General features: G+C 39.2%; 1 protein-coding gene across 1 annotated transcript; it reads left to right on the top strand.

The window, feature by feature from the left end:
• The first annotated feature begins 542 nt into the window (after positions 1-542).
• Positions 543-4849, top strand: mtfr2 (mitochondrial fission regulator 2). The gene is made up of 8 exons (XM_063496030.1): positions 543-631; positions 1317-1499; positions 1647-1751; positions 2872-2996; positions 3235-3443; positions 3554-3860; positions 4043-4226; positions 4340-4849. The coding sequence occupies exons 2-8, from the start codon at positions 1428-1430 to the stop codon at positions 4391-4393; spliced, it is 1056 nt and encodes a 351-aa protein (XP_063352100.1). The 5' UTR covers positions 543-631; positions 1317-1427; the 3' UTR covers positions 4394-4849.
• Positions 4850-19769: the final 14920 nt, after the last annotated feature.

Genomic DNA, 19769 nt, shown 5'->3' on the forward strand with positions numbered 1-19769 from the left:
GTGAGGTCATACTACAATTCCTAATGAATGTTTCAAAACTACCGAAATTGTCAAACCCAGCCGACACTAGTTCATACAGGTCGGAATATTGTTAACAAGTCAAGCAGCTACGCTGCCGTTAAGAATGTGGCTAGCCGAAGAAGCTAGCTAACTACTTTCGGAGAAAAAGCTAAATAAACTTCACAAAAAATACATTTCCTCTTTTTTCGCTCCATCTTCATAACCAGATATTGGGGAATCGCTTAAACTGCTATCCTATTAAAATATATCACAGATATAATTAAACTGTAGTTTTGTAGCTAAATGTTTTCTTACCCAGGGCAGAAGCAGCTCGTGCACAAAAATACAAATTTGGTGCTAGGCTTTTCGTGTCACCCGATTGGTCGACTAGCCTCCGCTTACGCCGCAAAGTCGCCCACCCCTATTGGCTGCTCTTGCTACTTCTGTATCCACAGCCAACCAGAAGACGTCTCGCTGCTGCAGCGTTATTTGACTTTACAGACTCCTTTTAATCTGAACGCGTGAGCGAAAAAAAGGGAAGCTGCAGATTCTCGGTGAATATCATTTAGTTTACAGTATCGTCTGGGAACATGGCTTGGGAGAAATGTAGCTGCTAATTCACGTTTTGACGGTAAGCGCAACTATATGTTTTTTTTCTTTATATCGTGTAAAATCCCGGAGGTGTCACGCACGTTAATTTTGATGATCCACGCAGCTTTTCCACTGCGGTGCTTCTCTGCCCCCACTGCTCAGAACGGCAGGACACTGTGTAACTTACACCTAAAGTCAGCCATGCTCTCTCCAGTGTGCGGGTACACTGAGAGTTTGCTGCCGAATCAGCATCCAGTAGTAGAGACCGACATTTGTCTCTGAGCATCAGTGATGGCAGCAACCGACCGTTGGCTGCACTTACTCCCATTTTGCTGCTGTAGGTTGTGTCCTGGTCATTCTCGTATGGGTTTAACATTTTTCTTACCTTGATAATTCCAATGTTTAACTCCAACTGTCTGAAACTACTTTGTTATCAATACAAACCTGTGCATTCGTTATATTTTAAACTCTGTAAGTCTATAAGTTTGAGAGTTGTGGTGTTTCCTCTGCAGAGAAGGGGCACATGAAGGAATCGGTGGTCACTGATTATCAGATTACTATAGTCATAATCGTTATTATTGTTATTATTTTTCCTAGTATGAATATTTGAACCATTATTTGTTTACTGAGATTGTTGGTTTCATATGTGATTTTACTGTAAGGGATTACCTTACTTTACGTATGTGTTATTTTTGGGGGGTTTTGTTCTTGTTGTTTTGCTTCAGGTTTCAAGCATGTGACTTAGACACATCCTTTCTGTGTTGGCCTCCCACCAAGACACTCAGCAGAAAGCAGAGCTTTGCAGTCATCAGCTGGTGCAAGAAAACATCCTTCCAATGTCCCTATCAGAGGATGTTCTTTATGTGCTGCGCATTGTCCTGGAGTACTTTGGTGTTCCCCCAGACGTGGTATGTGCACAGACACACTTGTGTCATTCTTTTGTTTTGCAATACTCAAACTCCTGAGGTATCCACGGGTTGCTTGAATTAGTGAACTTTTAAATCTGACGTTGTGACATTATGTTTCTGTCTTATCTGTATCATCGTGCATTTTAGCTGGTTCCAGTGTGGAATAGTCCGCTGTGCGGTCAGTATCGCAGCATTGTGCGGATGATTGGATCAAATCTCCCACTGACACCAACACCACGAGTCCAGTTTCAGGTATTGTACAATCTTTGTTTTACAAAACATGTTTGACTTTAACCAGTCAGCACTGCTGGCTAAATGCGTACATACACTTGCATGCACGGTTGCATATAATATACAACATAAATGGCTATTTGCAATGAAAACAATACATTTCTCTTGTACATGCATAAAACAATCAAGAGCTGCAGTTGATTAGGGTGACCGTATTTTGATTTCCAAAAAAGAGGACACTTGGCTCAGTCATGAAGAACTTGCTTAAAGAAACATATTTAAACGATGCCTTCTCTGTGCGGTTAATGAATTGTAAACTATGTCATATAGGCCTTTACAACTCAACAAGTGCAAAAAAAAAAAACTTGAATTAAATAATGGTACAGAAATAATGCCTCATCTGCATAAGAAAAATTACCAGTATTGGCCGGTACGAGGGAAAATTCTTTTGCAGTTCGTCTGAAAAGATCCACTTGCGCTTTGGGATCTTTTAAACATTATTACACGCGTTGCTGTGCGCTGTCTGTCCCGTCTGTAAGCGCAGAACAACTCACAAAGCAGCAGCACACATGGGTCCTCTGTCGGAATATGGCAAAACCTGGACATTTTTATCAATCTCGAAAATCCCCCCAGACGTCCCGGACAGAACGTGAAAAGTGGACATGTCCGGGGAAAAGAGGACGGTTGGTCACCCTACAGTTGATCAATGTAACATTTGACATGTTGACAGCTGATCAGTCTTTTTAATTAAAAACTATTTAATTCTTCTTCTTTTTTTTTGATTGGCACAGTCTACAGTTGTCCATGTTGTTGATAATAACAATAATAGCAGTCTGTGTCCCCACACTACAGACTTATTTTCTATCTTAAAGAGCAACTGCAGCTTTTGGCACTTGTGCGTTGACTTCATTTTTCAGCCCTGGAGCTTTCCTCTTGCTTAAGGTGGTGGACTTTAAGGAAATATAAGAGGAATGACCACCCATACTGTCTCTAATTGTCCTTGTCTGCAATAGAATATAATCAAGGCTTCACTATGAAAAGAAGTTAATATTATCATAACTGTTTTTAGAATCTCTTGACCCTTATTTCTCTTGTGTACTCGTTTACAGCATGTAATCCCTCCTTATCCTTGTCTCCTCAGGTCGCTTTGCTCGGCCATAGGCACCATGAATATATCGAGCCCATTGTGGACACACCAGCCATCCCTTCCTTTGCTGATGTCATGTGGGTGTTTGAGGATGAGGGTGACAGCTGTGCTAAAACGAGGTAAAAACAAAAATGACATAGCACAGATAAAATCACCCTCCCTGCATCCCTGACTTCCATGAAAGTAAAAATACAAATTCACTCATTAGGCAGTCTTGTTGGATGTGATTAATGTCACTGCATTTACACAGAATCTTACCTTTTTATGTTTGTGAAGATGAAAGGTCAGCATTCATCATGCTGTCCAGACAACTTTAAGACGCTAAATTAATATACGAATGATGTGGGGTCTCCGTAGGAACCACCTACCTCCAGTAAGGCGAAGTACTGTAAATCAAGATGTGATGAGATGTCCAGAACCAGCATTCATACGAGCTCCGAGAGGAGGGCCACCTGTAAGACAGACGCCTGATCCAGAAGCTCTGAAGAAGATCACAGCGCTGGAGAGCGAGCTGCTGAAACTGCGAGCTCAGATTGCTTTGATAGTTACTGCTGCTCCAGCCTCAGGTACACGATATGTTTGTCTTTGTCCCATTTTTCAAGATGCTTTCATCTTCTCAGAACACCAACCGAGTGTTTCTTTCTTTTTCCTTGTTTTATCTTTCATCGTGTTTTAGGTCTGGTTGAATCCCCAAATGAGCCTGCCTCACCTGGGATTTCCCTTTCCCATCCACTTCCAGCGCTCACCTCCACACCTCGCCATGTGGCTCCTCCTCCTCCTCCTCCACCACCACCACCCCCTCCTCCTCCCTGCCCTAGCATTTTCACTGGGTCAAAGGAAAGGAAGGATGAGAAAGATCTCGATAAGGGTCACCACAGGACTAAGGAGTCAGCCTCCAGCAAGGGTTCTGAAAATAAAGGGATGCCCTCCATGCTGGATGTTCTAAAGGACTTAAATCATGTTAAACTGCGCTCAGTGAAGAGGTAAGCATGCGGATTTAGAGAAAACTAATCATTAAAAATGTGACTCTTTGTATCTGAAGCTGCAGAATGCTTTCTTCATTGCACCAGTAGTTCAGCACCCTGGTGTTTCCTGCTTGTTTTCCTGTAATTTGAAGTAAATCTTCCCCCCCCACCTGACAAAGCATATTCATTCTGTTTTGCAGATCTCCAGGGGGCACACCAGTTAAGAGGAGGCGCAGTAAAGGAGGTGCGGCATTGCTTAATGACCCGGCAGCTCTTATTGCTGAAGCACTGAAGAAAAAGTTCACCCATCTCCGCCACAACACTTCCTCTGACAAAGAGAACTCCCTTGAGCTTTCACCTTTCGGCAGTCCTGAGTCACCTAAGGTTTGTTTTCCATAGATGCGCTGAGATCTTTGAGTAGTTTAAAAACGCTATCCACCCCCCTGTGATGATGTGCTTGAAGGAGAGTTCCTAACCCGACACCTCTTCTGTTGCAGGTTCCTCACCCCCCTCGGCGCAGTCGGGGACACCGACACCTCTTACATCATTAAAGATTGACATCAGACATGCCATCAGCATCAACAGCTCCTACAGATGTGCCTCACAGCAGATTACTACTGCAGCTACTGACTTGTGTTTTTGCTTGTCCTTACTTTGTCTTATTATGGACTACAGTGTGCTTGTTTCTGTGTCTGTTGGGATTTTAAATGTGCTAACTATGTTAAAATGTATATGTTTATAAGCTGCTGTAAACAAAGGGGTTTGTACACAAAGGCCTTTTTTTGTCGTTGGAGTCTTAACTGTTCTTAGCAATATGTTTGTGCAAACCACCTTTTAAAGCAAATAATATAATGAATTTCAGGTACGCGGTGCAGCTTGCCTGCATTAATGTTTCACTTTGTGAGCCCTACCTTCTTACCTCAACCAAGTGAAATCTGTAAGAGTGGATTCCGAGATTCATATAGCTCTATTCTATGCAACTGTTAGCGGGATATTTCTATTTTATTAAAGAGTTAAAGTGCACTGATGAAAGTGTTGTTGTTTATGTTAATAGTACGATTTGATTTCTGCTAATAACGCCTATTGTATGGGCTGATAACATCTAAAGCGGGTGCTCTCTTTGTACAGATCAGATGTGTATGCCATAGATAATCGCCTGTCAATATTATCAATTTTTTTTTTCTAATTTCTAATAATTTCCATTATTAATCAGCAAATTCATGATCCACTGTGCAGGTTGATTAGTAGTTAGAAAGTTACCTATGTGGGTCATTACATCTCAAATCAGCTACTTTTTAGAACATTTCTTGCTCGATAAACATCAATTTGCACCACAAAATGTTTGCACAAAGTTTGAAAATATGGAATGATTACTATGTAATTTTAGCTTCATATATCTTTTCAAGACATTCTTTTGAAAAAAGATCTTAAAACTATTTTTTTCAAAATCTAAATTACATTTATAATGATTACTGTGAAATTTAATCTAAACATTTGTAAAAAAAAAAAAAAAAAGGTCAGTTGACCCACTTTCTCACCTTTTTTTTTACACATTGTTATAACAATTCCAGATATGGTGTTAAATATATGCATGTTTTACCTTAAAATATTACGTAGGTAGTTCTGGAGCTAGTATTTAACAAAATTATTTTCTCAGCTATTTGCTTTATTTTCTGGTATTGTGAAATTCAAGTACATATAATTTAGAAATTGTAACTGTCTTTTGCAATTTACATTTTTTTATTAGTGTACTCAAATGCTTCTTGATTTTTTTCATAATTTAAATGGCCAGTGTGCAGACATGTTTTGATGTATCTGTCCCAAATTTAAAATCCTAATTCCTTTTGATGATAAGAAGGGACAGTGAAAAGGTCTTTATCAGGCTTTTATCTGTAATAGTTTTTGAGACACTCATATTCAAAGATTGCAAAAAAATAGCAAGAAAGTTGGTTTTCTGCCTTTAAAAAAAAAAAACTATGTCTTGCAAACTATTTGATATAGAAGTTAAAATGAACACCAATTGTTATGCACTGTACACTCAAACTTTGGACCATAAAACGTTAATGCAAAAATGAGAATAAGGGGTGACGGCAAAAGTTTTTTTTTTGCTTTTAATTGTTTTCTTAAGTGTACAAGAAAGATAGCAAAGGAAGACATGCAGCAAAGGCCATCAGGTAGGAATAAGCTACCACATTTTAAAAAATATGACAACCACTTGCTTTAAAGTAACACTTGATTACAGCAGCTTAGAGTTTCAGAAATGAAACATACAAAATTATTTGAAAAAATACATATTTTCTTTAAATAATAAATTCATCCAGAGCCCTAAAGCTTATCCCAGTTGTCATAGGGCAATAGTCAGGGTATGGACGTGACCAGAAAAACATGTTAATTCAAAATGAATAACAGTAATAACATTTACAAGAATGACTAACCCAAAACAAAAAAATTTTAGAGTCAGTCATAACACTTTTATAAATTTTTTATAAATTTCATTTCAAAAATACTTAAATTCTTGCAGGATTAAGTGTAACAGTTCAAGCAGAAATGTTCATCCTCTTCTTTCATTTAATCAACACTGTTGAGAGATACAAAACAGAAAAAAGAAACATCATAACTTTGTTTATATATAGTCAGATACATAAATATTTGGAAAGCGATCAAATATAGTCAGATCCATTCATCCATAGCTTTAATTCACTAAATTCGCTCTTCCGCTTATCCTTGTCAGGGTCGTGGGGGACTGTACCCTGCAATAGGGTGAGAGGCAGGGTACACCCTGTACAGGTCACCAGTCTGTCACAGGGCTAAAACAGAGAGACAGACAACCATTCACACTGACATTCACACCTATGGGCAATTTAGAATTGCTAGTTAACCTAACCCCACTAACTGCATGTCCATGGACTGTGGGAGAAAGTCTGAGTACATGGAGAGAACATGCAAACACAAAGAGAGAGCATGCAAACTCCATACGGAAGACCATGGTCGGATGGTGGAATCAAACTAAGGACCTCCTTGCTGTGAGGCAAAAGTGCTAATCACCATTCCACTGTGCTGCCCTGCCCACATTTAAGACGCTCAAAATTAATTCATAATTTTACTGATAAGCAGTTTGATGTTCAGATGAAATTTGATTTCTTGTTATTTAATATCAAATTAAGAAAAACAAACACTCTGGAGACAATTCGAAGTGTTGGTGTGTAGCTTTTGGCAGCTTTTCATTGGCACTTTCAGGATTAGGTTCAACGAGATATGGATAGGGCTGTCATTAGGCTGAAAAACAAAAATAAATACAGGAGTGGCCAGATCAGTCTAGTTCTTTAACTAGATGTGCACTGACCCAGTCAGTAACAACCAAAGGCCTGAAAGACCACAGAATACAAGTGGATGATCACAGAATTATTTCCGTGGTTAAGAAAAACAACTTCACAACATTGAACTAAGTAAAGAACATTCTTGAGAAGTTATGTATCACTGTCAAAATCTACAATCAAGTGACGCCTTCCTGAATGGAAATACAGACAGTTCATAACAAAGAATGAACCTCTGGTTATAATAAAGAACAGGTAGACCAGATTAGACTTTGCCAGAAAACATCTAAAAAAGTATCTACAGTTCTGAAAAATCAAGAAAAAGGAAGAAAGTGTTTTTGGGCAGATGAAACCAATAATAATCTTTACTGGAAATACTACAAAGCATGTCTGCCTGTCAAACATGGTTGGGGCAGTGTTATGGTATCTATGGTTCTCAGTGAAACCCGCCACTACAGGGAGTGCAGAATTATTAGGCAAATGAGTATTTTGTCCACATCATCCTCTTCATGCATGTTGTCGTACTCCAAGCTGTATAGGCTCGAAAGCCTACTACCAATTAAGCATATTAGGTGATGTGCATCTCTGTAATGAGAAGGGGTGTGGTCTAATGACATCAACACCCTATATCAGGTGTGCATAATTATTAGGCAACTTCCTTTCCTTTGGCAAAATGGGTCAAAAGAAGGACTTGACAGGCTCAGAAAAGTCAAAAATAGTGAGATATCTTGCAGAGGGATGCAGCAGTCTTAAAATTGCAAAGCTTCTGAAGCGTGATCATCGAACAATCACGCGTTTCATTCAAAATAGTCAACAGGGTCGCAAGAAGCGTGTGGAAAAACCAAGGCGCAAAATAACTGCCCATGAACTGAGAAAAGTCAAGCGTGCAGCTGTCAAGATGCCACTTGCCACCAGTTTGGCCATATTTCAGAGCTGCAACATCACTGGAGTGCCCAAAAGCACAAGGTGTGCAATACTCAGAGACATGGCCAAGGTAAGAAAGGCTGAAAGACGACCACCACTGAACAAGACACACAAGCTGAAATGTCAAGACTGGGCCAAGAAATATCTCAAGACTGATTTTTCTAAGGTTTTATGGACTGATGAAATGAGAGTGAGTCTTGATGGGCCAGATGGATGGGCCCGTGGCTGGATTGGTAAAGGGCAGAGAGCTCCAGTCCGACTCAGACGCCAGCAAGGTGGAGTACTGGTTTGGGCTGGTATCATCAAAGATGAGCTTGTGGGGCCTTTTCGGGTTGAGGATGGAGTCAAGCTCAACTCCCAGTCCTACTGCCAGTTTCTGGAAGACACCTTCTTCAAGCAGTGGTACAGGAAGAAGTCTGCATCCTTCAAGAAAAACATGATTTTCATGCAGGACAATGCTCCATCACACGCGTCCAAGTACTCCACAGCGTGGCTGGCAAGAAAGGGTATAAAGGAAGAAAAACTAATGACATGGCCTCCTTGTTCACCTGATCTGAACCCCATTGAGAACCTGTGGTCCATCATCAAATGTGAGATTTACAAGGAGGGAAAACAGTACACCTCTCTGAACAGTGTCTGGGAGGCTGTGGTTGCTGCTGCACGCAATGTTGATGGTGAACAGATCAAAACACTGACAGAATCCATGAATGGCAGGCTTTTGAGTGTCCTTGCAAAGAAAGGTGGCTATATTGGTCGCTGATTTGTTTTTGTTTTGTTTTTGAATGTCAGAAATGTATATTTGTGAATGTGGAGATGTTATATTGGTTTCACTGGTAAAAATAAATAATTGGAATGGGTATATATTTGTTTTTTGTTAAGTTGCCTAATAATTATGCACAGTAATAGTCACCTGCACACACAGATATCCCCCTAAAATAGCTAAAACTAAAAACTACTTCCAAAAACATTCAGCTTTGATATTAATGAGTTTTTTGGGTTCATTGAGAACATGGTTGTTGTTCAATAATAAGATTATTCCTCAAAAATACAACTTGCCTAATAATTCTGCACTCCCTGTAATATTTATTGAGCCAAATGCAGCAAAACTGATGGAGCAGTGCTTCATGGTGCAAATGGATAGTGATCCAAAGCAAACTGCAAAAGGAACCCAAGGTTTTCTCAAGGCAAAGAACTGAGATATTCTTTAATGGCCAAGTGAACCTGATCTCAACCTAACAGAGTAGCTTTTCAGTTACTGAAGACAAAACTGAAGGTAGAGAGACCCACAAACAAGCAGCAACTGAAGATGGCTAGATAAATGCAAAAAGAGACAGAAATTCCACTGGGGTTGTGTCAGAAAGGCTATTCAACATAAAAAATCTGTGAAATCAAACATGCAGCACCCTCTCATGAATAAGGGAGTGGCCAAAAGTAGCTTTAGGATTTCTTGAAATAATTCTAAAAAATTTATGTAGTCTAATATGTATTAGCAATGACTTCTTGATAGAGGTTGTGTCATTGTCCAAATACTTAGTGGACCTAGCTGTATTTGTAATTTTGTGAGAGGCTAATTTTTTGTCACAAGTGCTTCTTTTCCTTTTTCATATTTTTCCCATCTTTCTTTTACAAGCTAATGTTGGTTTCATCTGTCTAAACAGTGTTATTTCAAAATTGGGCAGTCTTGAAAATAACACTGCAAAGTCTAATCTGGCCCTTAATAAACTATCTCAGGGTAAACCCTCATACAGCATCACATTCACTAAGTTGTCTAGTGATTATAGACTCAACAAAAATATTCCATATGTTGTGAATGCTGATAAAGGATTTTTCTTTGTTAGACACTCCTAAAAGTTACCACTCTGGTCAAGAATTCCCATCAGCTTCCAAATCCAAATTTGCAAAGGGTACTCTCCATCTTTATGACTTAACTTCATATTCATGGGTTTACAAAGGTGAAACTACGCAAAATGTGTCACTGTCCAAATATTTATGAGTCCAATTGTATATTTCTGCAAAAACATACATAAATTATACCACAGCTGGATCCAACATTCCACATCGGTCATAATGAAGTTCTTTAAGTGTTTTGCGGTGAATTTGTTTTGAGTCCGAATTTTAAAAAGGGCATTGCAAGAAAAACAGTTCGAGTTTTGCTTGATCTAAAAAATGTTTTACCTCTTGGCATCCTGCACCGTTTAGTCTATCTCCATTGGGGTTTCGTTGTCATCCATGGAGGAGACGGATGGTCCGACAGCACTGAATGGTAAATAAAGGCAAATTCAGGTGTTTTAGTTTATAAACACCTGTTTATTTAAGCAGTGGCAATAAAAATATGTTGTACATTAATTTTTAAACAGTGCATAATTGAACTTGTTTAAAATAAAATAAAAAAATGTCTAAAGTCTATTCTACAAAGCATAATTAACAGCTGGAATTTACTAGAGTTTTAAATATATATATATATATTTGTTTATATATTTTTAGTCTATGTGTAATTTAGATTTACCAGCCAGGGCCTTGTTCACCATAAGCAGTCCATTCCATTTGTTCCTTGCATGCCAGAAAAGGAAAACAAAAACAAAAGATCCATATCACATAAAAGTGCATTGTCTATAGTGCTGTAAATGCACCTTTTCTTGGATATACTCTGTTTGTCGCTAAAACCCATGTGAAACTTACTTCACAGACTGCTTCGGTGAACTTATTTTGCTCAACGACATGGCATGACAGTGTGGTGCTGACCACATGTTTAAGCTCAAACTGCAATAAAACAACAACAAAAAACCTTTATGAAATTAAATCTATCATATATTGGTTATGTTATTATTATAATACCAAATAATTTTTATATGCTAAAATTCAAACTTACACGAGAGCCATGCGGAACAGCGATGGATGCCTCCATTGCATCTTCTGGTACAATGTATCTACCGGAAGTATGTAGTAGTACTTATGTACGTGTCATGTATGTTCTTATGTACGTACATGACACATATGAATTCTATTAACTGATACATAAATGCTCGTCATGCAAAACTGTTTGTTATTATATCTTAGTATTTTTAAAACCATTTAATTTCTAATATTTTTTTTGTTTATGTTTGATTTTTCTGTTTCTATTGAAAGCATATATTTCTATTTTACAAAGTAAACACAATTTATTTTTAAATAATGAAAAATATATAAGCACCAATTGTCTTTTTATGAAAATGATTAACTTTTAACAATGTTTTTAACTAGGAATTCCCTCTATGCTGAAGATGCACTATTTAACAACTGTGTACACTTCATTTGAACTTCACAGTTTACTCTCACTTTAGTTTAGCTTAAAACGCACTTTTTGTCAAGAACAGTGTACTGAACGATGAATGTGGTCAGTCAGGTTCACGGTCCACACTGACCCATTATCTCAAACAAGAGAAAAAGAAAAGATAGCCTTCCTCACTGGCAGGATTAGATGTATCTATTAGATGCTTCAAAGAACAGTTTTTTTTAATTATCAATGGCAACTTCAAAGCTCAGGAAGAGGCCAGCTGACTTCGGTTTGTATTTGCACCTGTTTTTACATCTGTAACATGGTTTTTTTTTGTTCTTACAACTACAGTGTAGTTGTTTTCCTGTTTGTGTCTCGCTCCCTCTCTCTCTCTGCGTTTCGCTTACCTGGCTCTTTGTTTCTCTCCTTGTGTTTCATCCTTGTCTCCTCAGCTTATTGTGTGTTCTCATGTTTGCTCCATGTCTCCCTAAATGTTCCAGGTTATGCTCCATCTTCCCTGAAAGAACCGAAGGATCTCTTCAGCTGTAAAGCGACCAGTTGCTGGAAGTCAGTTGATTGCCAGCAGCTTCTAAGTGCTTCTAGGTGCAGCCAGGAATGCAGGGAATCACCTTGCCTTCTGAGCAAACTGGAAGTGGTTTTAAATTTCTAGTTTCCAAACAGGTTTAAACAATGGGATCTTTGTAAACACTTCTCCTATTTTGTATTCTGTCAGCTGGTAGCTCCCAAAATGATTTACTCTTTGAGGTACTCATAACTAATAACTATTATTAACTTATTTATCTCATTTCTCTTGTGTGCTGTATCATAGTGTGTAATCCCACCTTGCCCAATTGTGTACTTAAATATGCTGACCCCACTGTAGAATCACAGCCATTCCTTCATTTGCTGATGCCATGCAGGTGTTTGTGGATGGGGAGGACAGCTCTGCTAAAATGAGGGAGAAACACAAATGGACAGATAAATTTGCTATTCTGTTTTGTTTTGTTTTCTTGTTATATAATTTCTTGGCTAACAGGAAGGGCAAAATAGAAATTCATTACTAAGCAGCCTTGTCAGACAGGAGACAAACTACCATCTAAATAATGATTTTCCAGATTTAATGTTTGAAAGTGCCAGTGAGCTTTCAGAAGCTATGATGAAACTTACTTTTTTAAATCTATTGTTATAAAAATAAACTTAGCACAAAAAGTAAGGAAATTTGTGTTTGGTCGATTATTATTTTGTTGTAACAATGGTTCTAAGCAGTTAATCTCATATAGTTGGAAAATCTGTTCATTTCCCCTTAAATGGTGCCACATTTTAAGGAAAACTAATGTGTGGGTTGAGCAGCAGAACTGAGTATGTGGATTGTGCCCATGGAAAAACTTGTCAAATCTTCCCTAGCAATGCCAAACAGCTTAATCTGCTATTGACTCTGGTTTGGTCTTTGCAGAACATCTGACTAGTGTTGTTGAATAATGGAGGTTTCCCATACCTGTTCGAAGCGAATAGTGCACTGTGCATGCACACAGTAAAAAAGTGTCTAACACAGGACCAGGTCCCCACCCCCGGTGTCAAGCAGCTTGTATGTAATGTCTGCTCAGTTACACAATAAAAGCTTCACGAATAACAAAGCCAGCATCTTTACTAATCATCAAACAGTCTTGTTTATTGGATTGGATGATTGAAGTCTGCAGAAACAAGACAATTTAACAAATTATTAATTTAACAAACAGGTATCTCAATAGCATGTGGAAGAACCATACACAGCCACAAAAGCTTGACACTTTTTCCTTGTGCTAGTCACCAGTTTGGTTCCACGCTGCTGTGGGATGGCATCCTGTTCTTCAACCAGAACTTGTCGCAATCAGCCAATGTGTTTCTGTTTGTCACTCTGGCATGAACAGCACAGTATCCCACACAGTATCTTGGAGTGTAGCCTTGAGTCCCTGACCGTGGAGACATGGGATTGACACTGGTTGCAGAATCTCATCTTGATATCTCTCTGCATTGAGATTGCCTCCAATGATGACAAGCCTTGTTTCTTCAGGGAGCGAGATGCTGCCAAACATGATCACACTGTCTCTGTCACGGTCCTGGGCATGTGGCCCAGTGTGTTGATTTTATATTATTGTTTAGTGGTCTGTTTTCCTTTTGGTTCTTGGCTTATGATTACTGGTGTTTTGGTTTCCGTTCTGTATTTCTTAGCTTGTGTATTCCTTTGCCCCTGATGTCACTCTGGCCTTTGTACTGTGTTCCTTCTGTTCCCTGTCAGAGTTATCAGTGTTCAGTCTGTGGATTTCCTGTTTTATTTTGAAGGTTCAACAGCGTTTCTAGTTTCGCTTCCTCTGTCTCGTTAAGTCTAATTTCTCCACCTGTTCCTCGTTCCCGCATGTTTCTGCCTGTGTATTTATAGTGTGTGTCCTCCAGTGTTCAGCATCGCGTCGTACCCTCAACAAGCTGTGTGTTTTGCCTCCATGTTCCCAGTCTCTTGTCTTCAGGTTCCAAGTGTTTATTATTATTAGCTTTGTGTTTTCAGTTTAGGGTTGTTATTGTGAGATATGTTTGGAGTTTCTGCCACAGCACAATAAAGCTGCCTCTTTCCGTTCACCGAGTCCAGCGTTTGGATCCTCTTCTCCTGCCTGCACACAGCACACCATGACAGTCTCCACCAAAAGCTCTACCCTATCATTGCAGCGATTGTCTAAATAATCTCTGGTCTTCTCCACAGTCTGACGTATGATCTAGCTGCTGTAGGCAGAATCTAGACTCATAATGTTCCTCCACATGTTGCTCACACTAGTGCCAACAGGCATGGTAGGCCTCCTTGCAGCCCTATGAGTCTGGCTGTGTGCAGTCTGTTCTAGATTGTCTCAGCATCTCATCCTGAAAATCTGTAAAAGACTGCCTACTGCTCCTAATTGCCAACAGGGTGAGAAAATAGTCATCCTGTGGTGTCATCTTTTTAGAACACCAACTTTGCAGCTTGCCTCTGACATCTCCAATTATCTGGAACTTGGTCTTCAATTTGGAGATGATACTTGGGCTCACTTCAAGTAATGCTGCAACTTGTGTTCACAGAACACCAGCTTGAAGTTGTCCTATGGCACGGGACCTATCCAGATCAGTCAAATATGGCATGCTTGGAGCAGACAACAAGTGACCGCTATAGCAGGGTCCATGCTCACAGGTGCTGCTAGTCAGGCAGCTGAAGCTCAAAAAGAAACTCAAAACAAGACTCAGTAGCAGAATAAGCTGTTTGGCAATGGCAGAGAAAATTTTGGCAAATTTTTAATGGGTGCAACTCACATACTCAACTCTGCTGCTCAACCCACAAATGTATTTTTCCAAATATTTTTGCACCATTTAAGGGGAAATAAACAAGTTTTACAGTCGTATGAGGTTAATTGCAAAGAAGTATTATTTCAACAAACTTTTAGTGCAGTTTATTTCGAGAACGTATTTCCTGTATATTTCTATTCCACTAGATGTCAGCATTCAGCATGCTGAAATATACTTTGACTGATGTGTTTAAACGTGGCCTGAATGGCAACAACCAGATTGTTTGTTCTTGAAGATTACCAACATGTGCGAACTACACGGGGACGTTTGTTTTATAGAGTTAACACAGAAATGACATCCATTTACTTATAAAAGTGAAATATTGTGGTAGTTGTAGTGTCGTAATTATTAAATCTCTGTTAGTATAAAATATATATACTCTTATTTTTTTTCCAACTAAAGGTTGGGCTGCATTGCTTTATTGTGTTGTGCAGTATCCTGTAGTAGTACTCACCCTCATTTTAGAATATTCCAAATTACAAACACTGTTTATTTGATAACGACCAATCGTAATTAGAGCAGGTACTGTATCCTAGTCCTGATTGGATCTTTCCCAACAAGACCCGCCCCGCCCCCCTCCCCTCCTTTCCCTCTGCGGCTCACCAAGCACATACACACACAGCAGCAGCAGCCAGCAGCAGCACGCGGGCAGGGGCGGAGAGGGAAAACAGCAACTTGGGTTTCACCTTTTAAAAAGCCCACAGTGTCCTTACCACGCGAGTATGATGAGGGGCAACCGCGAGAGGAGGATGAAATAGTTGTTTTAAAACAGTTGTCAGCTCGGACTCTGTCACCTTTCGTCCTGTAGTACGCGATTAACTCCTGAGCTCCCCCGTGACATGAAAACAGTCCGCACGCGCCTGATTCCGTAGCGTTCACTTGTCATCTGCAAGCTGCCACGATGGTTAAATGTCCTGTTTAATGGTCGAGGTACGTAGACTGTGATTTTTTTTTCCAGCTGTGTCGGCTGCGTGCCTCTAAACAGACAGACTTGTTTTGTAATAGGCCTTAACGACAGAAAGCCGTTACACCGTAACGACCTGTGAACAGTCTTTGGCGCTTAAATGAGAGTTTGTAGTGAGCGAATACTGTTTATGATGCATGCTGTGGCGTTGCATTAATACCGGATGAGCGTGCTAGTATTCTCATAAGGGCTAAATGTTTTCACGACATGTAGCAAGCCAATAATGACCTTGTGTTTTTTTTGTGGTAAAGACTTATTGGTGCAGGCTTGTTCTTGTACGCCGTGTTTGCTGCAGTGTTCGGCCTTGTGTATTATTGCCATGTGTCACGTCAGTGTACTGACAGATTTACAGCAGTCAACCTGCAGCCTGGACACTGCAGACCACACGCAAGCAGGGGAAAGATGTGAAGTGGACTTGTTTTTGGCTGGGTTTGCTTGTGGTGTTTGCTGACATGCCACAGTATATATGTTAAGTATAAGATGTTTAGTTATAAATGTCTAAGCAGATACTTGAATTGAATATGCATAAATTATTTACAGAAGGTATGGGTAAAGAGGTGCATGAAAATGATTAACCTTAACCTTATTAACCTTATAAATAAATAACTCTAACCCTAACTAAAGGGTCTGTAGCCTATTAGAGAGGGTGGTTTTACAATAAAAGTTATTTCAGGAACTTTGTAACCCACCTCATGGTTTTTCAATGAAGCGTGGAGCTTACTCAGTTGTGGGGAAGATGGTTTAGCTGTCCCCACTTCTTGACTGTGTGGCATTGTAGTGCTACCAGCAAGTGTCTGATAGATGATATTATTGAGTAATTAGTGAATTCTGTTAAATTGTCATTGTTAAAATTAATTCCCCGATCTGATGTTTACTATTGTCTGCCCTCTGATATTTTGAATAGGTGCTGATTTGATTGTTGATAGACCTCACAGTACAGTACGCGCACTGCTTATTTTTTTATTACTACATCGCTTAGTACAAGTGATGCCTGCACAAACCCTGCCCATGAAAACTTTTGAATAAACTGATCCATAGCATTAACATTTAATATGTGTTTTCTTTGACCATGCTCCACCTCGGAGTTTAATGAAGTTTGTCAGATGTATAGATGAAAAGTTTTAAATAATTTAAAACTTTGTTGTCCAAACATCTGTATCCATAACTGTCACTGACCTGTTGGTACCCGAGTGGACATTTAGCTACAGATGTAATCATTCATATGTTGTACCACATCCATTTTGTACTGGCTAAATATTCAAACATAGTGTAACGAAAATTTAAAACACTTCAAATTGCCATTTGTTTCCCTAGCACAAAACGGATGGGGGATAAATATCAACAAAAACAAAACATTGACTCCCCGCTATGTACAGGAGAGTGAAAAGCTGTGTTAGTCATAAGCATTTGAGAGAGAGAGAGACTTAAACTAGAAAGCTGGCCAGATGAAATGAGTAATGATGTGAGCATAGAGATCATGGAAAAAAATGACAAGACGTGTCCTGTAAACATGCCATAACCACGTGGGCTGAATGAGCGAACAGTCACTGCCTCTGGTTTGCCTCCTTCCACCCGTTTCCTGCCTGACGGTAAACAATGTGCGCTAAATCAGATGTAAATCCTCCTACTCAAGGTACATGTTTATGACTGTCTTCCTCCAAAGGAGTAACAAAGAAAGAACATGTTTAATAATGGATAACAGATGATTTGTCAGGTCAGCTAGGGTACCTGCTTCCTATCATATATATCTATCTGTATATCTACATGTATATGTAAGTGTGTATATATATATATATATATATATATATATATATATACATATGTGTGTGTGTGTGTGTGTGTGTGTGTGTGTGTGGTTTGTACCCACATTGTACCCAGTCCCCTCTCACCCGTTTCCAAAATGCACATAGATGTCAAGCCATTATAACTATTATAGCCATTACTGGCTATTATAAATAGATGACCTCAATTGGGAAATGTACCGAGCTGTGTCTGACTGATCTACAGCACAGGACTCTGGGTTTTAATTATACTCAAGAGCTGACATCAGATCAGGGTACACAGGCAGATGTGGCACTGCTAGCAGGCTTTATCAATTTTGACGCATAAGACAGTCATGGTATTTTAATCTTTTGACATTCATACTACTTTGAAGGGACTCTTCGACATTTTGTAGTACAAAACAAAATTTGTGAAAATAATTCTTAACTGTAAACTTAATGTTAACTTGCCATTATACCAATAACGATAGTAACAGTGTAATAGTATCAGGTATTGGAGGGTGAGAGTTGAGAAGAACAGTACTGTGAGTCTTATCTGCTCCATCTTTCACTATTAAAGAAAAAAAACAAACAAATAAAAAAAACCCATGTGATTTAAATTAGAGACAAGTACACCTTTGATAGAAAATGACTAAAAAAGATGACTAAAGACCCCTGGCCGTGAGGGCCAACCATGTGGAAGCATGTGATTAATGTGCAAATCATTGCCAGTGTATGCCAGTATGCCGCCTGACCCACTTTTTAACGTTGTTGGCCAAAACACAGACATGTCGCTACTGGAAGCACAGATGCCAGTGTCACTGATTGCCCCTACCCTCTCTTACTCACTATGATGAATAATAATCTTTAAATAAATACTCTTCTTCCTTCCCCAAATTACTTTTTCAGTTTGACAAAGCACCCAACACAGGAAGTGTCCTGATGTGATGAAAATAGACCAAAATCTCTTGAAATATTTGCTATTTGCTATGGTTGGATAGATAGATCATCTTTAGTTCATTTTTAGTTTAATTTCAATTTCAATTTATAACTGTTCATTTAGAATTTCTCTTACTTTTAAGTGAGGGCTTGTGGGAAAAGAGTGCAGGGGTGGCACACCAGTGTGAAAACCGTCTGTGGCTTCACACGTAGGGTCACTGCGGCTTTTAGCACAGTTTCCTTTTTCACTAAACACAGTTCATTGATAGCAGTGTGCATATTTTTGGCCTTTGTAATATTAATGTCAGCCTTTCTTTCCCTTTCCCCTTTTCCCTATTCCTCTCTGTCACAGAGGTGTGGAGCTGTAGCCTTCAAAAGTTGGGAGCAGAATGCCATACAGGTTCGCATGCTGGGTAAGAATGATCATTGACCCGATTCCATCAATGTACTACACATGCTGTAAATACAGCATATGTAGTCAGCTGTAGTCTGGTAGAAGATAGTGTTTTCAGATATTTGGTAATAGTGTTTCAGGCTTTCACTGACCTTTGGCAGAGAATAATCTCTATGTCAAACAGGGATGCATATTTCCGCTATCTCTGTTAACTGTCTACATTGTTCAGCTCTGTGGGTTTCAATACACAATGTGTTTTTAATCTGGAAAAGTCCAACATATGCAGGACTTAGCCTGCTCAGGCCATGTTTTTTAAGGCTTTGTCTTGAGAGGAGATATAGCTGTTAATCATAACTACAGTCTTAGACCTTGGGGATGAGACGATGAAGTGTAGCCACAACAGTGTGTCTAAAAATACAAATGCTGATGTCGTTTAACCCCTTACACCATGAATGTCATTGTAGCTGTTATAAAAACACAACCAGCACTATTTATTGAAAGCTGCTAGATGTGACACTTTCACTGTTGTCTCCTGTTAAGACTCACTGTATTATTTAACATTTTTAAAATACATCTATCCTTCTATCTATCGATTTATCTATCTAAATGATGGGTAGTTGGTACAGGCTGGTTTAATGACTGTAGGCTATAACTAGGCAGAAGACAGACACTGTGATGACAGTACTCTTTGGGGAACTGAAACTCAAAATTAGGAAGGGGTTCCCATTAATGAAAATAACACACCTGAAAGAGGTCAGTGAGTCAGCCGAGCTGATTTTTGTTCACAGCTCTGACTTTGACCCCCTTTAGCTTCACATGGTTTGTGCGGGAAATCCTTGACAATGCTTGAGTTTTACGGAGAAATGCTTGAAAACATTTGAAATTGTAATTGCACTGATATCTTTTTAGGTCGCTGTTTGTTTCAGTAGTTTGCCTGAGATCAATAAAATCATTTAGAGAAGATTTTATCTTTGTCTTTCTCAGAAAATGTAGGAGACGTTTGTCGATTATTGCATGCCGCTCTGAGCGTGTGACTG

Source organism: Pelmatolapia mariae, linkage group LG15, assembly GCF_036321145.2.
Source record: "Pelmatolapia mariae isolate MD_Pm_ZW linkage group LG15, Pm_UMD_F_2, whole genome shotgun sequence".
Taxonomy (NCBI): domain Eukaryota; kingdom Metazoa; phylum Chordata; class Actinopteri; order Cichliformes; family Cichlidae; genus Pelmatolapia; species Pelmatolapia mariae.

Excerpts from the sequence above, each read along its gene's own strand:
- mtfr2 (XM_063496030.1), top strand. The coding sequence starts at position 1,428 with ATGTCCCTATCAGAGGATGTTCTTTATGTGCTGCGCATTGTCCTGGAG. Across the intron at positions 1,752-2,871 it reads CACCACGAGTCCAGTTTCAG|GTCGCTTTGCTCGGCCATAG; the intron begins GTATTGTACAAT and ends TTGTCTCCTCAG. Across the intron at positions 3,444-3,553 it reads TACTGCTGCTCCAGCCTCAG|GTCTGGTTGAATCCCCAAAT; the intron begins GTACACGATATG and ends ATCGTGTTTTAG.